The sequence below is a fragment of the Oncorhynchus mykiss genome, chromosome 14, assembly GCF_013265735.2.
Source record: "Oncorhynchus mykiss isolate Arlee chromosome 14, USDA_OmykA_1.1, whole genome shotgun sequence".
In the NCBI taxonomy this organism is placed as follows: Eukaryota; Metazoa; Chordata; class Actinopteri; order Salmoniformes; family Salmonidae; genus Oncorhynchus; species Oncorhynchus mykiss.
The window spans coordinates 8,754,404-8,769,568 of NC_048578.1; the positions used below are offsets into that span (position 1 = coordinate 8,754,404).

General features: G+C 44.4%; 1 protein-coding gene across 1 annotated transcript; it reads right to left on the reverse strand.

Moving 5' to 3' along the window:
• Positions 1 to 12,339: 12,339 nt before the first annotated feature.
• Positions 12,340 to 15,165, reverse strand: LOC110488724 (tubulin beta-4B chain). The gene is made up of 4 exons (XM_021561052.2): positions 14,898 to 15,165; positions 14,060 to 14,168; positions 13,785 to 13,895; positions 12,340 to 13,543 (listed from the first exon to the last, which is right to left on the reverse strand). Exons 1-4 carry the CDS (start codon positions 14,952 to 14,954, stop codon positions 12,483 to 12,485), a joined length of 1,338 nt encoding a protein of 445 aa, XP_021416727.1. The 5' UTR covers positions 14,955 to 15,165; the 3' UTR covers positions 12,340 to 12,482.

Consider the following 15,165-nt stretch of genomic DNA (forward strand, 5'->3'; position numbering starts at 1 on the left):
ATTGAGCCGCCCCGAACTGCACACTGCAGTCTCATCGTCTCGCGCAGAACTGTGCATGTGTATGCCGTCAAAGACACTACTACTTCGATATAAAAAATTGTTCAAGTTGTTCAATAACCTGGGTTAAGAAAATCTGTGATATTAACCCATTTAATCCCATCAGTCACAATACTGAAGAAAAAAACACTTTTGTACGTTACAGGCTCTAGAGAAGCTAAAGTTGTATTTATCAACAAATGTGTTATATATTATGCCTTATTAAGGTGTCAAGTATGATTCAGAGAAGTTTCATATGATTTCTCAAAATGGTCACAAGACCACAAGCATAAATCTCCAAGGTGTACTTTCACAGATGAATTTGGCACCAGAAGTCTAAATTCAACAGCTTAAAAAGAAAATACATTGTTGAAATTTAAAAATATTTTATTTGTAAATACACTGAACAAAAATATAAAGCAACGTGTAAAGTCCTGGTCCCATGTTTCATGAGCTGAAAAAAAAAATCCCAGAAATGTTCCATATGCACAAAAAGCTTTTTTTGTCCACAAATGTGTTTATATCCCTGTTAGTGAGCATTTCTCCTTTGCCAAGATAATTCATCCACCTGACAGGCTTGGCATATCAAGAAGATAATTAAACAGCATAATCATTACAGGTACACCTTGTGCTGGGGACAATGAAAGGCCACTGTAAAATGTGCAGTTTTGTCACACAACACAATGCCACAGATGTCTCAAGTTTTGAGGGAGTGTGCAATTGGCATGCTGACTGCAGGAATATCCACCAGAGCTATTGCCAGACAATTGAATGTTAATTTCTCTAGCATAAGCTGCCTCCAATGTAGTTTTAGAGAATTTGGCAGTACGTCCAACCCGCCTCACAACACACAGACCACGTGTAAGCACTCCAGCCCAGTAATTAAAGCAAATGAATTACTTCAAAATCATACAATGTGATTATCTGGATTTTTGTTTTAGATTATGTCTTTCACAGTTGAAGTGTACCTATGATAAAAATTACAGACCTCTACATGCTTTGTAAGTGGGAAACCTGCAGTGTATCAAATACTTGTTCTCCCCACTGTATATACTTATTTTACAGATGATTTGACTATTATCCATTAGCTTTTACATATGTTTAAATCAGTGATTTTGACTGAAAAACATCAAATGTTGTTATTCCAAGGGGAATTGGTCATAATGGACCCATAAACTGAATTAGAGTAATAACTTAACACATATTTCAAAATATGCACAATGGTAGACCTGGTGTAAGGGTTTTCCTGTGGTGAAGGAGAGGCGGACCAAAATGCAGCGTGGTGGTTATTCAACAACCACCACATTTCCACCCCGCTGATCCTCAACACTGGGGCCCCACAAGGGTGCGTTCTGAGCCCTCTCCTGTACTCCCTGTTCACCCACGACTGCGTGGCCACGCACGCATCCAACTCAATCATCAAGTTTGCGGACGACACAACAGTGGTAGGCTTGATTACCAACAACGACGAGACGGCTACAGGGAGAAGGTGAGGGCCCTCGGAGTGTGGTGTCAGGAAAAGAACCTCACACTCAACGTCAACAAAACTAAGGAGATGATTGTGGGCTTCAGGAAACAGCAGAGGGAACACCCCCCTATCCACATTGATGGAACAGTAGTGGAGAGGGTAGTAAGTTTTAAGTTCCTCGGCGTACACATCACAGACAAACTGAATTGGTCCACCCACACAGACAGCATCGTGAAGAAGGCGCAGCAGCGCCTCTTCAACCTCAGGAGGCTGAAGAAATTCGGCTTGTCACCAAAAGCACTCACAAACTTCTACAGATGCACAATCGAGAGCATCCTGTCGGGCTGTATCACCGCCTGGTACGGCAACTGCTCCGCCCACAACCGTAAGGCTCTCCAGAGGGTAGTGAGGTCTGCACAACGCATCACCGGGGGCAAACTACCTGCCCTCCAGGACACCTACACCACCCGATGTCACAGGAAGGCCATAAAGATCATCAAGGACATCAACCACCCGAGCCACTGCCTGTTCACCCCGCTATCGTCCAGAAGGCGAGGTCAGTACAGGTGGATCAAAGCTGGGACCGAGAGACTGAAAAACAGCTTCTATCTCAAGGCCATCAGACTGTTAAACAGCCACCACTAACATTGAGTGGCTGCTGCCAACACACTGACTCAACTCCAGCCACTTTAATAATGGGAAATGATGGGAAATGATGTATCACTAGCCACTTTAAACAATGCTACCTAATATAATGTTTACATACCCTACATTATTCATCTCATATGTATATGAATATACTGTACTCTATATCATCTACTGCATCTTTATGTAATACATGTATCACTAGCCACTTTAACTATGCCACTTTGTTTACATACTCATCTCATATGTATATACTGCACTCAATACCATCTACTGTATCTTGCCTATGCCGCTCTGTACCATCACTCATTCATATATCTTTATGTACATATTCTTTATCCCCTTACACTTGTGTCTGTCTATAAGGTAGTAGTTTTGGAATTGTTAGCTAGATTACTTGTTGGTTATTACTGCGTTGTCGGAACTAGAAGCACAAGCATTTCGCCACACTCGTATTAACATCTGCTAACCATGTGTATGTGACAAATACGATTTGATTTGATTTGATTTTTAATAAAGGAACTATACATGAAATAACTAACAAAACAATAAATGTGTGAAAACCTAAACAGTCCTATCTGGTGCAAACACAGAGACAGGAACAATCACCCACAAAGCCCAACACAAAACAGGCTACCTAAATATGGTTCCCAATCAGAGACAATGACTAACACCTGCCTCTGATTGAGAACCATATCAGGCCAAACATAGAAATAGACAAACCAGACACACAACATAGAATGCTCACCCAGCTCACGTCCTGACCAACACTAAAACAAGGAAAACACATACGAACGATGGTCAGAACGTGACAGTACCCCCCCCCCCCCCCCCCCCCCCCCAAGGTGCGGACTCCGAACGCACAACCTAAACCTATAGGGGAGGGTCTGGGTGGGCATCTGTCCGCTGTGGCGGCTCTGGCGCTGGATGTGGACCCCACTCCATAATTGTCTTAGTCCACCTCCATAGCGTCCCTTGAGTGGCGACCCTCGCCGCTAACCTTGGCATAGGAAACCTAACAACAGGCCCCACTGGACTATGGGGCAGCTCCGGATTGATGTAGCTCAGGACTGAGGGGTAGCTCGGGACTGAGGGGTAGCTTGGGACTGAGGGGAAGCTCGGGACTGAGGGGAAGCTCGGGACTGAGGGGAAGCTCGGGACTGAGGGGAAGCTCGGGACTGAGAGGAAGCTCAGGCAGGTTGATGGATCTAGCAGATCCTGGCTGGCTGGTGGTTCCGGCAGATCCTGGCTGACTGGCAGATCCTGGCTGAATGGCGGATCCTGGCTGACTGGCGGATCCTGGCAGACTGGCAGATCCTGGCCGACTGGCAGATCCTGGCCGACTGGCAGATCCTGGCCGACTGGCAGTTCTGGCAGATCCTGGCCGACTGGCAGATCCTGGCCGACTGGCGGATCCTGGCAGACTGGCGGATCCTGGCTGACTGGCGGATCCTGGCAGACTGGCGGATCCTGGCTGACTGGCGGATCTAACTGATCCTGGCAGACTGGCGGCTCTGGCGGTCCTGGCTGAGTGGCGGCACTGGCGGCTCCTGCCTCAGAGGCGGACCAAAATGCAGCGTGGTGGTTAGCACAACATTGTTTAGAATCAAGGGCAATGGTGACATCATTGAGGACCTTGAAGGTTGCAGTGACACATCTATAACCTGAGCAGAAAGATTGCATACCAGAGAGAATACTATAGTCATCAAGAAAGCCAGTCAGTTGATTATTGACAACTTTTTCCAACACTTTTGATAAACAGAGCAAAATAGAAATAGGCCTATAACATTTAGGATCAGCTTGATCTCCCCCTTTATATGGGCAGCAACCTTACAGAAGAAAAGGTCTAAACCATCTGACCCAGATGTTTTTTGGGGGTCAAGTTTAACGAGCTCCCTTAGCACCTCGGACTCAGTGACCGCCTGCAGGGAGAAACTTTGTAGCAGGGCATGGATAAAAAAGGGAGGAGCGTCGGGGCTAGTAGCATTAGAAGGGGTGGGAGATGAGGAAATGTTGGATGGGCAAGGAGGCATGTCTGAGTCAAATAGGAATCCTGACTTAATTAAGTGGTGACTAAAGAGCTCAGTCATGTGCTTCTAGTCAGTAAGAATCACATCATTAACATTAAGAGACATGGGCAGCTGTGAGGAGGAGGGTTTGTTCTCCAGGTTTTCCAGAACTTCTTGGGGTTAGACGCACAGAGAGAGAACTGCTCATTAAAGTAACTAACATTGGCCTTCCGGATAGCCTGAGTGCACTTATTTCGCATTTGCCTGAACGAGAGCCAGTCAGCCCCAGTACGCGTGTGCCAAGCCTTTCGCCAAATGCAATTCTTGAGGTGGAGTAACTCTGCAAGATCACGGTCGAACCAGGGGCTGAACCTGTTTTTAATTCTCATTTTCTTTATGGGGGCGTGTTTGTTAACAATACCACTGAAGATATTTAAAAAATAAGGTCCAAGCATCTTCGACAGAGGGGATCAAGCTCACTCTATACCATTTTACAGAGGCCAGTTCATGAAGGAAGGCTTGCTCATTAAAGTTTTTTAGCAAGCGTCTATGACAAATCAGGACAGGTCGTTTCACTGAGGCTGTAAAACAGCGATCACTAAGGTTATTATAGGCCCTAAAAAATGTGCTTATCTTAGTCCTGTGACTTCTGTCCTGTATATGCTAATAATTTTAATGATAAACTCATAGTACAGTGGTATAGCACATGTGGCCCAGGGTTGCGGTGTGCCGCCAATAGCTGCATATACAATGAGCTCCAAAAGTATTGGGGCAGTGACACATTTTTTGTTGTTTCACTTAGATACAGTGCCTTGCGAAAGTATTCGGCCCCCTTGAACTTTGCGACCTTTTGCCACATTTCAGGCTTCAAACATAAAGATATAAAACTGTATTTTTTTGTGAAGAATCAACAACAAGTGGGACACAATCATGAAGTGGAACGACATTTATTGGATATTTCAAACTTTTTTAACAAATAAAAAACTGAAAAATTGGGCGTGCAAAATTATTCAGCCCCCTTAAGTTAATACTTTGTAGCGCCACCTTTTGCTGCGATTACAGCTGTAAGTCGCTTGGGGTATGTCTCTATCAGTTTTGCACATCGAGAGACTGACATTTTTTCCCATTCCTCCTTGCAAAACAGCTCGAGCTCAGTGAGGTTGGATGGAGAGCATTTGTGAACAGCAGTTTTCAGTTCTTTCCACAGATTCTCGATTGGATTCAGGTCTGGACTTTGACTTGGCCATTCTAACACCTGGATATGTTTATTTTTGAACCATTCCATTGTAGATTTTGCTTTATGTTTAGGATCATTGTCTTGTTGGAAGACAAATCTCCGTCCCAGTCTCAGGTCTTTTGCAGACTCCATCAGGTTTTCTTCCAGAATGGTCCTGTATTTGGCTCCATCCATCTTCCCATCAATTTTAACCATCTTCCCTGTCCCTGCTGAAGAAAAGGAGGCCCAAACCATGATGCTGCCACCACCATGTTTGACAGTGGGGATGGTGTGTTCAGCTGTGTTGCTTTTACGCCAAACACAACGTTTTGCATTGTTGCCAAAAAGTTCAATTTTGGTTTCATCTGACCAGAGCACCTTCTTCCACATGTTTGGTGTGTCTCCCAGGTGGCTTGTCGCAAACTTTAAACGACACTTTTTATGGATATCTTTAAGAAATGGCTTTCTTCTTGCCACTCTTCCATAAAGGCCAGATTTGTGCAATATACGACTGATTGTTGTCCTATGGACAGAGTCTCCCACCTCAGCTGTAGATCTCTGCAGTTCATCCAGAGTGATCATGGGCCTCTTGGCTGCATCTCTGATCAGTCTTCTCCTTGTATGAGCTGCAAGTTTAGAGGGACGGCCAGGTCTTGGTAGATTTGCAGTGGTCTGATACTCCTTCCATTTCAATATTATCGCTTGCACAGTGCTCCTTGGGATGTTTAAAGCTTGGGAAATCTTTTTGTATCCAAATCCGGCTTTAAACTTCTTCACAACAGTATCTCGGACCTGCCTGGTGTGTTCCTTGTTCTTCATGAACAGGCTCTCTGCGCTTTTAACGGACCTCTGAGACTATCACAGTGCAGGTGCATTTATACGGAGACTTGATTACACACAGGTGGATTGTATTTATCATCATTAGTCATTTAGGTCAACATTGGATCATTCAGAGATCCTCACTGAACTTCTGGAGAGAGTTTGCTGCACTGAAAGTAAAGGGGCTGAATAATTTTGCATGCCCAATTTTTCAGTTTTTGATTTGTTAAAAAAGTTTGAAATATCCAATAAATGTCGTTCCACTTCATGATTGTGTCCCACTTGTTGTTGATTCTTCAAAAAAAAAATACAGTTGTATATCTTTATGTTTGAAGCCTGAAATGTGGCAAAAGGTCGCAAAGTTCAAGGGGGCCGAATACTTTCGCAAGGCACTGTAGCCTCTATAGGCCAATGCAGCAATAGGCCCATGAGTTCCATTGCCAACTAAGTAAATTATAAAGGCCTAAAGCCAACAAATACAAACAGTACAAAATATCCTGATGAAAATTCTGTTTTTTTTTCAATCGCATTAAGCTCTCTACTCCGCCTATCTCCCTCCCTTTTTCTGTCTTAATTTGAGCTATCACCACTGTGCAACATTGTCTCAACTCAGCAGGTTGGGTACTCAGGCGCTCCAGCTCCCTCAATGGAGTAACCACACACATGCTCATTGCTCACATGGAGAATTTTTTTGTGGACAAAATTCCTAAATGAGGCTTATGAAATAAACCAAAACTTGTTTCTCACTAGTGTAGCAGGTTGTGAACTCTGCAAACAACGTTTCCACTTCCAGAATGATAATGGTAAATGACTCTAATACATGTATTAACATAAATAAATGTAACTAAATTCTGTGGATTAAGGGTACATTTACTAGGCCTACTATATGTAATGGTGAATTGATCAAAATAAACAATCAAAGGGCAAACCAAACACACAATGAATGTCCAATAATTGTCGGGAGACAGAGCACATTCTGGAGAGCTGAGTGCAGGCATTCTGGAGAGAGATGCCCATATCTTCACCCATACACCCTTCCCCTTCTACTTGTCTCAACATTTTAAATTAAACTCAAAACACATTATCTTCCCACATTTTAGGTGATTTTCACTGACTGACACAACTCAATAATCAGCTAGGCCTATTGCCACGCACACTGCCCAAATTGCTGGCTTCCCAAATAGACACTTTGGCCTATGCACTTGTGATTTGAAACAATCCACAAAAGAAGCTAATGGTCATCTGCAGCTAAATCAAGCTCTCTGGTAAAGTATTTTACTGTAGGGGAAGCCAGCGTACAAACAGTGCACTGTGCACCCACCAACTTTCCTTTCTAATTCGCAAATGGCTGAAACCAGAAATCTCTATATAATGATGAGATGCTCATTTCCCGCCCTAACACAAGTCACTGTCCCAACGCCGGGATTGTCATAGATTGTAAAGGGCGGAAATGCAGGCGAGAAGATAGGTCTACACATTATGCCCATAGAAACGCATTGGGATTATTCAGCACAGCTTTTTTATTTGTGAGAGAGTGAGCCCTTTCGCTTATTCTCCTCTGCTGAAACAAGCGAGCGAAACAGCGCCCGTTTTACGACATGTAGCCAATGTACAATATCATCTGAAACTGTCAATACAGAAAAAGTATGACATGCAATACTCCTTTTGTCCAGACAGCTTCAGATACATGGGGCCTGTTGCACAAAACTAGGATAAGGGATTAAGCCAGGATATCTTGGTGATCCTGGCTCAATTGATCCGTAATCCGGTTGCACTAAAGATGGATAGGGGGCAGGAGGATATGTTATGGTATAAATTACCATGGAGATTTATTCTGTGGAGCTAGCCTGCTCCAGACCAGGGGCCTGTTGCACAAAAGTAGAATTAAGACATCCGGGATAAATGACTCAGCTGAGCTCAATGAAGCCAAAACATGTGCGTCCAGGCTTAATTGGTTGCACAAAGACCAAGCCAGGATGAGCAGACACGGATTCATTAAGCCAGGTGAAACCAATCCTGGATAGGTGCGCGCTCACGGCTCACTCAAATAGACCCCGCCACAGATCACAGATTAACTGATTTACCATGGCAACTAGAGCCGCGTACTTTTCCCCGTCGGAAGCACAAATCCTCATGGAGGCATACGAGGAGGTAAAAGATATAATTAAGAAGAAAGGCAACACCGCCACAGTGATAAAGCAAAGAGAAAAAGCGTGGCAAAGTATTGCAGACCGCCTGAATGCGTAAGTAGTGCACAATTACACACTCACCGCTCCGCTGAAACATCACAATTACAATTCAAATATTTAATTCACATCTCCAAAAATGCAGTTGTACTGTAATTATGAAACGGTTAATTTTTTTTATTGAAATGCACTGCAGATATGAGTGAAATTGTGTAAAGTAACTCCATCACACTGTATAAAGCTATGATAAAATTTTTGATATTTTTACTGAAAACAAGACAAAAATACCAAGTAATTTTTTGCAGTGTGACTCCATTAAGTGTGTGTGTGTGTGTGTGTGTGTGTGTGTGTAGATTAAACATGAACGGGCCAAAACGGACATGGCAGCAGGTCAAAATCAAATACAAGAACATTCTGCAGAATGGTATGGTCCCTGACTAATATTTAACAAAGCACAAGCATATATTGTACCCAGAAGGTGCCTGCTCACACATTGTCTGTACTGTTTTAGCAGTGAAAAAGAATACCCACAGACAAGGCACGGGTGGTGGGTCACCAAAGGCTGACCTTACCCCAGCAGAGGACATGGCCTTGGAGCTAAATAAAGGCAGGCCCGTCTTAGAGGGGATCCCTGGGGGGAAAGAGACGAGCATAGGTTCCTCCCAAGATGCCACCCGCTTCATTCAAGGTATGTCCTTCCATCTCTACATGGGATACAACCACATTCATATTGAATCAATTTGGACTGTCTGACTTTGGTTTACCTATTGCCTTGCAGTGTCTGGCAGCACTGTGTTCCTGTTAGAGCCACCAGCACAAGCACCAGACGATGCTGATCCAGTGAGTACTCCATCAAAGGCATACTGTAGGCCTGGCATGTCTTGTCTACTAGCTTCAATATGAATCCGATTAAATGTGATAGGGTGAAGGCCCCAGTGCAGCAGCAACAGCACATGATGGAGACGATGATGAGGAGGAGACCATCTCTCTGGATTCCAGAAGGCATGAGGTATCATGTTAAGACTGTGAAAGTACTATTTACTCTACAATGGTGAGGAGTCCTCATCAAAATCAAAAAATCTAATTTCTTTTACAGGACCCAGATGCTATACAGTGGGAAAACCAGCCTGGCAACATAGTGCGTATTAATAAAAGGACACCACATCCTGCCAAATTCCAGCTGCGCTAATTGTATTGTGTTCACAGAGCTCACAAGCTATCAGAAAGTTGTATGGCAACCACCTCCGGTGCCAAATAGAACTGGCAGACATAGACATTCAGTACAAGAAGAAAAAGATGGAAAATCTTGCACTGGAGTTCGAAATAAAAAAGAGGACAATTAGGAAACTGGACCTTGAAATAAAAAAACTTGAGAGGGAGGTGAGATATGCCTTCAATGTACACTGTATGCTAACTGTAACACAAATGTATTAATCATTATTTTTCTTTCCTCCCCCAGCTCCAAGAAGATGACACAGCTCAAAATAAAAATTAGGTATATTCTCGTAAAGTCAAGTGAGCCATGACATATGAGCTCTTATTGTGAGCACACAGGACGGTGGCATCTTTCTAAGGTTTTTTTTATTTTCCCAGCAATCAGTACAACCAAGTCATCGTTATAAGGCATCGCCCTCTTTTGCCCACCCCCCCAGCACCAGGTGTGGCCACTAGCCTATATGAAGGCCCAAAATTGTGTGTTCCTTTCTGCTCTGACAATGGCATGCCCATTCGTGCGAGATGTGGTGGATGAAGAAGCACTTGTGCTGAGGAGAGCCTTCAGGTGAGAAAGGGTCTTCAGGGACCGGTTGGACCCACTGGCCTTCCCTGATGACCATCTATATGAAAGATACAGGTTTTCTGCAGATGGCATCAGGTATCTATGCAGACTACTGGGTCCCAGGATTAAGCACTGCACGGAGCCATGCACTGAGTGTGGAGCAAATGGTTTGTGTGGCCTTGCGCTTTTTTGCTAGTGGAGCCTTCCTGTACTCAGTGGGGGATGCAGAACAGCTGAACAAGGCCACAATTTGCTGCACAATAAGGAGTGTGTGTCTGGCTATCAAAGCATTAGCAGATGTCTTCATCTCCTTCCCTGGCCACAGAAGACTCTGTGACATCAAAGAGGAGTTCTATAGGATTGCAGGTAAGAGGATCTACAAATTACAGGACAACTGTTAACACATAGTAGGATACTCATTACTTTGTGTGACAGGTTTCCCCAATGTCATTGGTGCAGTGGACTGCACACACATAAGGATAAAAGCCCCCTCAGGTGCCCATGAGGCCGATTTTGTGAATAGGAAATCCTTTCACAGCATTAATGTTCAGGTGAACATAACTTTTTGATATTGTCCATTGACGAACACTCTGCATTGCCAGTGATGTGCATTGATTGGTGTAATATTCCTCATCTTATGATTTCAGATGGTCTGCAATGCTGACTGTGTGATCAGCAATGTTGTGGCAAAATGGCCTGGCTCAGTCCATGACTCCAGAATCTTTCGGGCCTCTGAAATCTATCAGTGCCTATCACAAGGTAAGCCACACAACCCCTATTTATAACCATCATGGCTGTGTCAAGAATATCACTGTGTTTATGAGGTAGTAATGATGAGATTTTGTGTTGACAGGTGAATTCTCTGGTGTGTTGCTGGGAGACAGGGGGTATGGCTGCCAGCCTTTTCTCCTGACACCTTTCACAGACCCCCAGGAAGCACAGCAGGCCTACAACCATGCCCATGCCAGGACCAGGGCCAGAGTTGAAATGACCTTTGGCCTCCTGAAGGCACGCTTTCACTGCCTTCACAAATTAAGGGTCAGCCCTGTTAGGGCATGTGATATTACTGTGGCTTGTGCTGTCCTCCACAATGTGGCCTGCCTGAGGAAGGAGAGGGCCCCCAGAGTGCCACCAGCCATGGACTGGGACAACTGAATGCATCTTCTGCATTTTACCCAACCCCTCAATCAGAAGTGCAGGGGGCTGCCATAATCAACATCGTCTTCAGTGCCCAGGGAACAGTTGGTTATCTGCCTTGCTCAGAGACAGAACAGATTTTTACCATGTCAGCTCAGGGATTCGATCCAGCAACCTTTTAGTTACTGGCCCAATGCTCTAACCACTTGGCTACCTGCTTCCCCGGGGAGCATACATTTGACATGCTGACTGCAGCAATGTCCACATCTGTTGCCTCCAATGTATCTTTAGAGAATTTGGCAGTACGTCCAACCAGCCTCAACTGCAGACGTGTATGGCGTGTGTGCAGTGGTGAACAGAGTGCCCAATGATATGGGTAGGCATAAGCTACGGACAACAGAATTGCATTTTAGCGATGGCAATTTGAATGCAGATACTGAGGCCTATTGTGCCATATAGCAGCCACCGTATGTTTCAGCGCAATAACGCACAGCTCCATGTCAAAGATCTGTTCACTATTCCTGGATGCTACAAATGTCCCAGTTCTCATGGCCTGCATACTTACGACATGTCACCCATTAAGCATGTTCAGGATGCTCTGGATAGACATGTACAACCACGTTCCAGTTCCCTTCAATATCCTTCAACTTCAAAGCCATTGAAGTTGAGCGGGACAACATTCCACAAGGAACAGCCTGATCAACTCTGAATTATGCGTCGCGGTGCATGCAGCAAATGGTGGTCACACCAGACACTGGCCAACACCCCCTTTTTGGGTATCTGTGACCGACCGATGCATATCTGCATTTCCAGCTATGTGAAATCCATAGATTAATGAATTTATTTCAAGTGACTTCCTTATAGGAACTGTAACTCAAAATAGTTGCATGTATATTTGTTCAGTATAGCTGAACTGCATAGGAAACTAATGTCACCATTACCTCCCTCACAAATTACTGTAACATTATAGTATACATTTCTAAGAAATCACTATTAGCTTCACTTACTGTACATTACCCATGATCATATTAAATGACAAACAAGTGTTTAACCATGTTTCTTTTATTTGAAGTAAACAAAACAAAAAATTAAAATACAAAAAAAAGTACAGCTGAAGGTTGTCAGATAAGGAAACATGAAGTGAAAAACAAACAGTTAGATGTTTCACAAGGAAAGAAAACAAGACAATTTAAGCCAACTCCTCTTCACCCTCCTCTTCAAACTCGCCCTCCTCCTCTGCAGTGGCGTCTTGGTACTGCTGATACTCAGAAACCAGGTCGTTCATGTTGCTCTCTGCCTCAGTGAACTCCATCTCATCCATGCCTTCTCCTGTGTACCAATGGAGGAAAGCCTTACGGCGGAACATAGCTGTGAACTGCTCAGAGATGCGCTTGAACAGCTCTTGGATGGCAGTACTGTTTCCAATGAAGGTGGCGGCCATCTTGAGGCCACGGGGAGGAATGTCACAGACTGCAGTCTTGACGTTGTTGGGGATCCATTCAACGAAGTAGCTGCTGTTCTTGTTCTGTACGTTCAGCATTTGCTCGTCCACCTCTTTCATGGACATGCGCCCACGGAAGACTGCAGCCACGGTGAGGTAACGGCCGTGACGAGGGTCGCAGGCGGCCATCATGTTCTTCGAGTCAAACATCTGCTGAGTGAGCTCTGGAACCGTCAGGGCTCTGTACTGCTGGCTTCCCCTGCTGGTGAGGGGGGCAAAGCCAGGCATGAAGAAGTGGAGACGGGGGAAGGGCACCATGTTGACTGCCAGTTTGCGCAGGTCAGCGTTGAGCTGGCCGGGAAAGCGGAGACAGGTGGTGACCCCACTCATGGTCGCAGACACCAGGTGGTTGAGGTCTCCATAGGTGGGCGTGGTGAGTTTGAGGGTACGGAAGCAGATGTCGTAGAGCGCCTCGTTGTCGATACAGTAGGTCTCGTCTGTGTTCTCTACCAGCTGGTGGACTGAGAGGGTGGCATTGTAGGGCTCGACCACAGTGTCTGACACTTTAGGGGAGGGCACCACGCTGAAAGTGTTCATGATGCGGTCGGGGTACTCTTCACGGATCTTGCTGATGAGTAGGGTGCCCATGCCAGAGCCGGTTCCACCTCCCAGGGAGTGGGTGAGCTGGAAGCCCTGCAGGCAGTCACAGCTCTCAGCCTCTTTCCTCACCACATCCAAGACAGAGTCAACCAGCTCTGCACCCTCGGTGTAGTGGCCCTTGGCCCAGTTGTTACCTGCGCCACTCTGACCTGTAATGGACAGAAGTAGAATGCCAAAGTAAAGATAACATGAGATGAAACTGGGCCCTAGTGATGGATTACACAAACACTAAAGCAGGAGACAACAAAGCTAATTAAGTGACATGGCAACCCTTTCTTTTGAGTAACCAATGCCAACCATTTGCCTGTGGTGCCTGTAGTCAAGTAATGAAGGTTTATTGTAGTAACATGCAACTAATCCGGGTCCATAGACGACTCCCAAGTTTCTTACCGAAGACAAAGTTGTCAGGCCTGAAGATTTGACCGAATGGTCCGGACCTCACAGAGTCCATGGTCCCAGGCTCCAAGTCCACAAGTACTGCGCGTGGCACATACTTTCCACCTGAAAAGTCAAAAATAGCACTTAAAGATATTCAAAACAATCGTACCTGGCTAACAACGGTAACTAGGAGATCCATTTGTGATTTTGTTGCATTTAACCCGAATTGGACAATTGCCAGATTTACCAGACCATTGTGGGTCAAGACATCACACCACTTAACTCACCTGAAGCTTCATTGTAGTACACATTAATTCTTTCCAGCTGAAGATCACTGTCCCCATTGTAACTTCCAGTGGGGTCAATGCCATGCTCGTCACTAATCACCTCCCAGAACTAGCATAGGGAGACGTCAATTAATGGCAATCCAGAGTCAATTCACTGTTAACATTTTTGCAGTTGAATTAAATACAAAATGGATGCAAACAAGCCATTTTGAACAAGGAAAAAAAAAAAAAAAAAAAAAAAGAGTTCTGCTTTCTGGCTTCCATGCGTCAAGTGTCAAAAACAAAATGGAGTTTCAAAAGTTGGCACCCATTTTATATATATATTTTTTCTGCGTTGTCCTTCGATAAATGTACAAATAAAACATTAAAATTATGCTCAATGTATTAGTACATCGATAAGTAAATATAAGCCAAACTAAAAACAGCAAGGCTATAATGTAATCGCAAAGAGCGCGCGCTGACCGGTTTGGCGCACTCCATGACCTGAACCAGACATAACTGCGAGCTCGTCCAAAGCGCGGCAGTCAACACCCTTGAATTATATTACCTCGATCATTTGAATGGTTCCCCAAATAAAACAAGTATATACAATTTTAAATAATTGAAATCATTGAACTTGGAGCAGGAAGGCAAACGTATAATCGAGAGGATGATACTTTCCGCCAAACAATTATTGATCATCTGAGAACAAAGGGGTTACGTGTTTTCGCGCACACTTTGAAAGATCAATATCGAGGCCTCTTAGCCGTAGATTTTTTTTAACCAATAATAATTCTACACATAATTTAAAAAAAAAATATATATATATATGGCTTTAAAAGCCTAAACGTGTACAAACCTTTGCGCCAATTTGATTACCGCACTGCCCTGCTTGTAAATGAACAATCTCTCTCATTTTGTTAGTGGAGTAAAATTAATCTAACTTCCTTCTTCGAATGGCTACAATCTTCAAACTTTTGCGCTCATATGTGTATTTATATATACCTCGGTGGTGCGTACAGGGTATTTTTGTTAGGTCATTCTCTAAAAACCGTTTCAATTTACAGCAATTATATTGGTCCGTTTGGTCGCAGTGCCCGCGTTGTAAGCGGCGTGATTGGTGGATT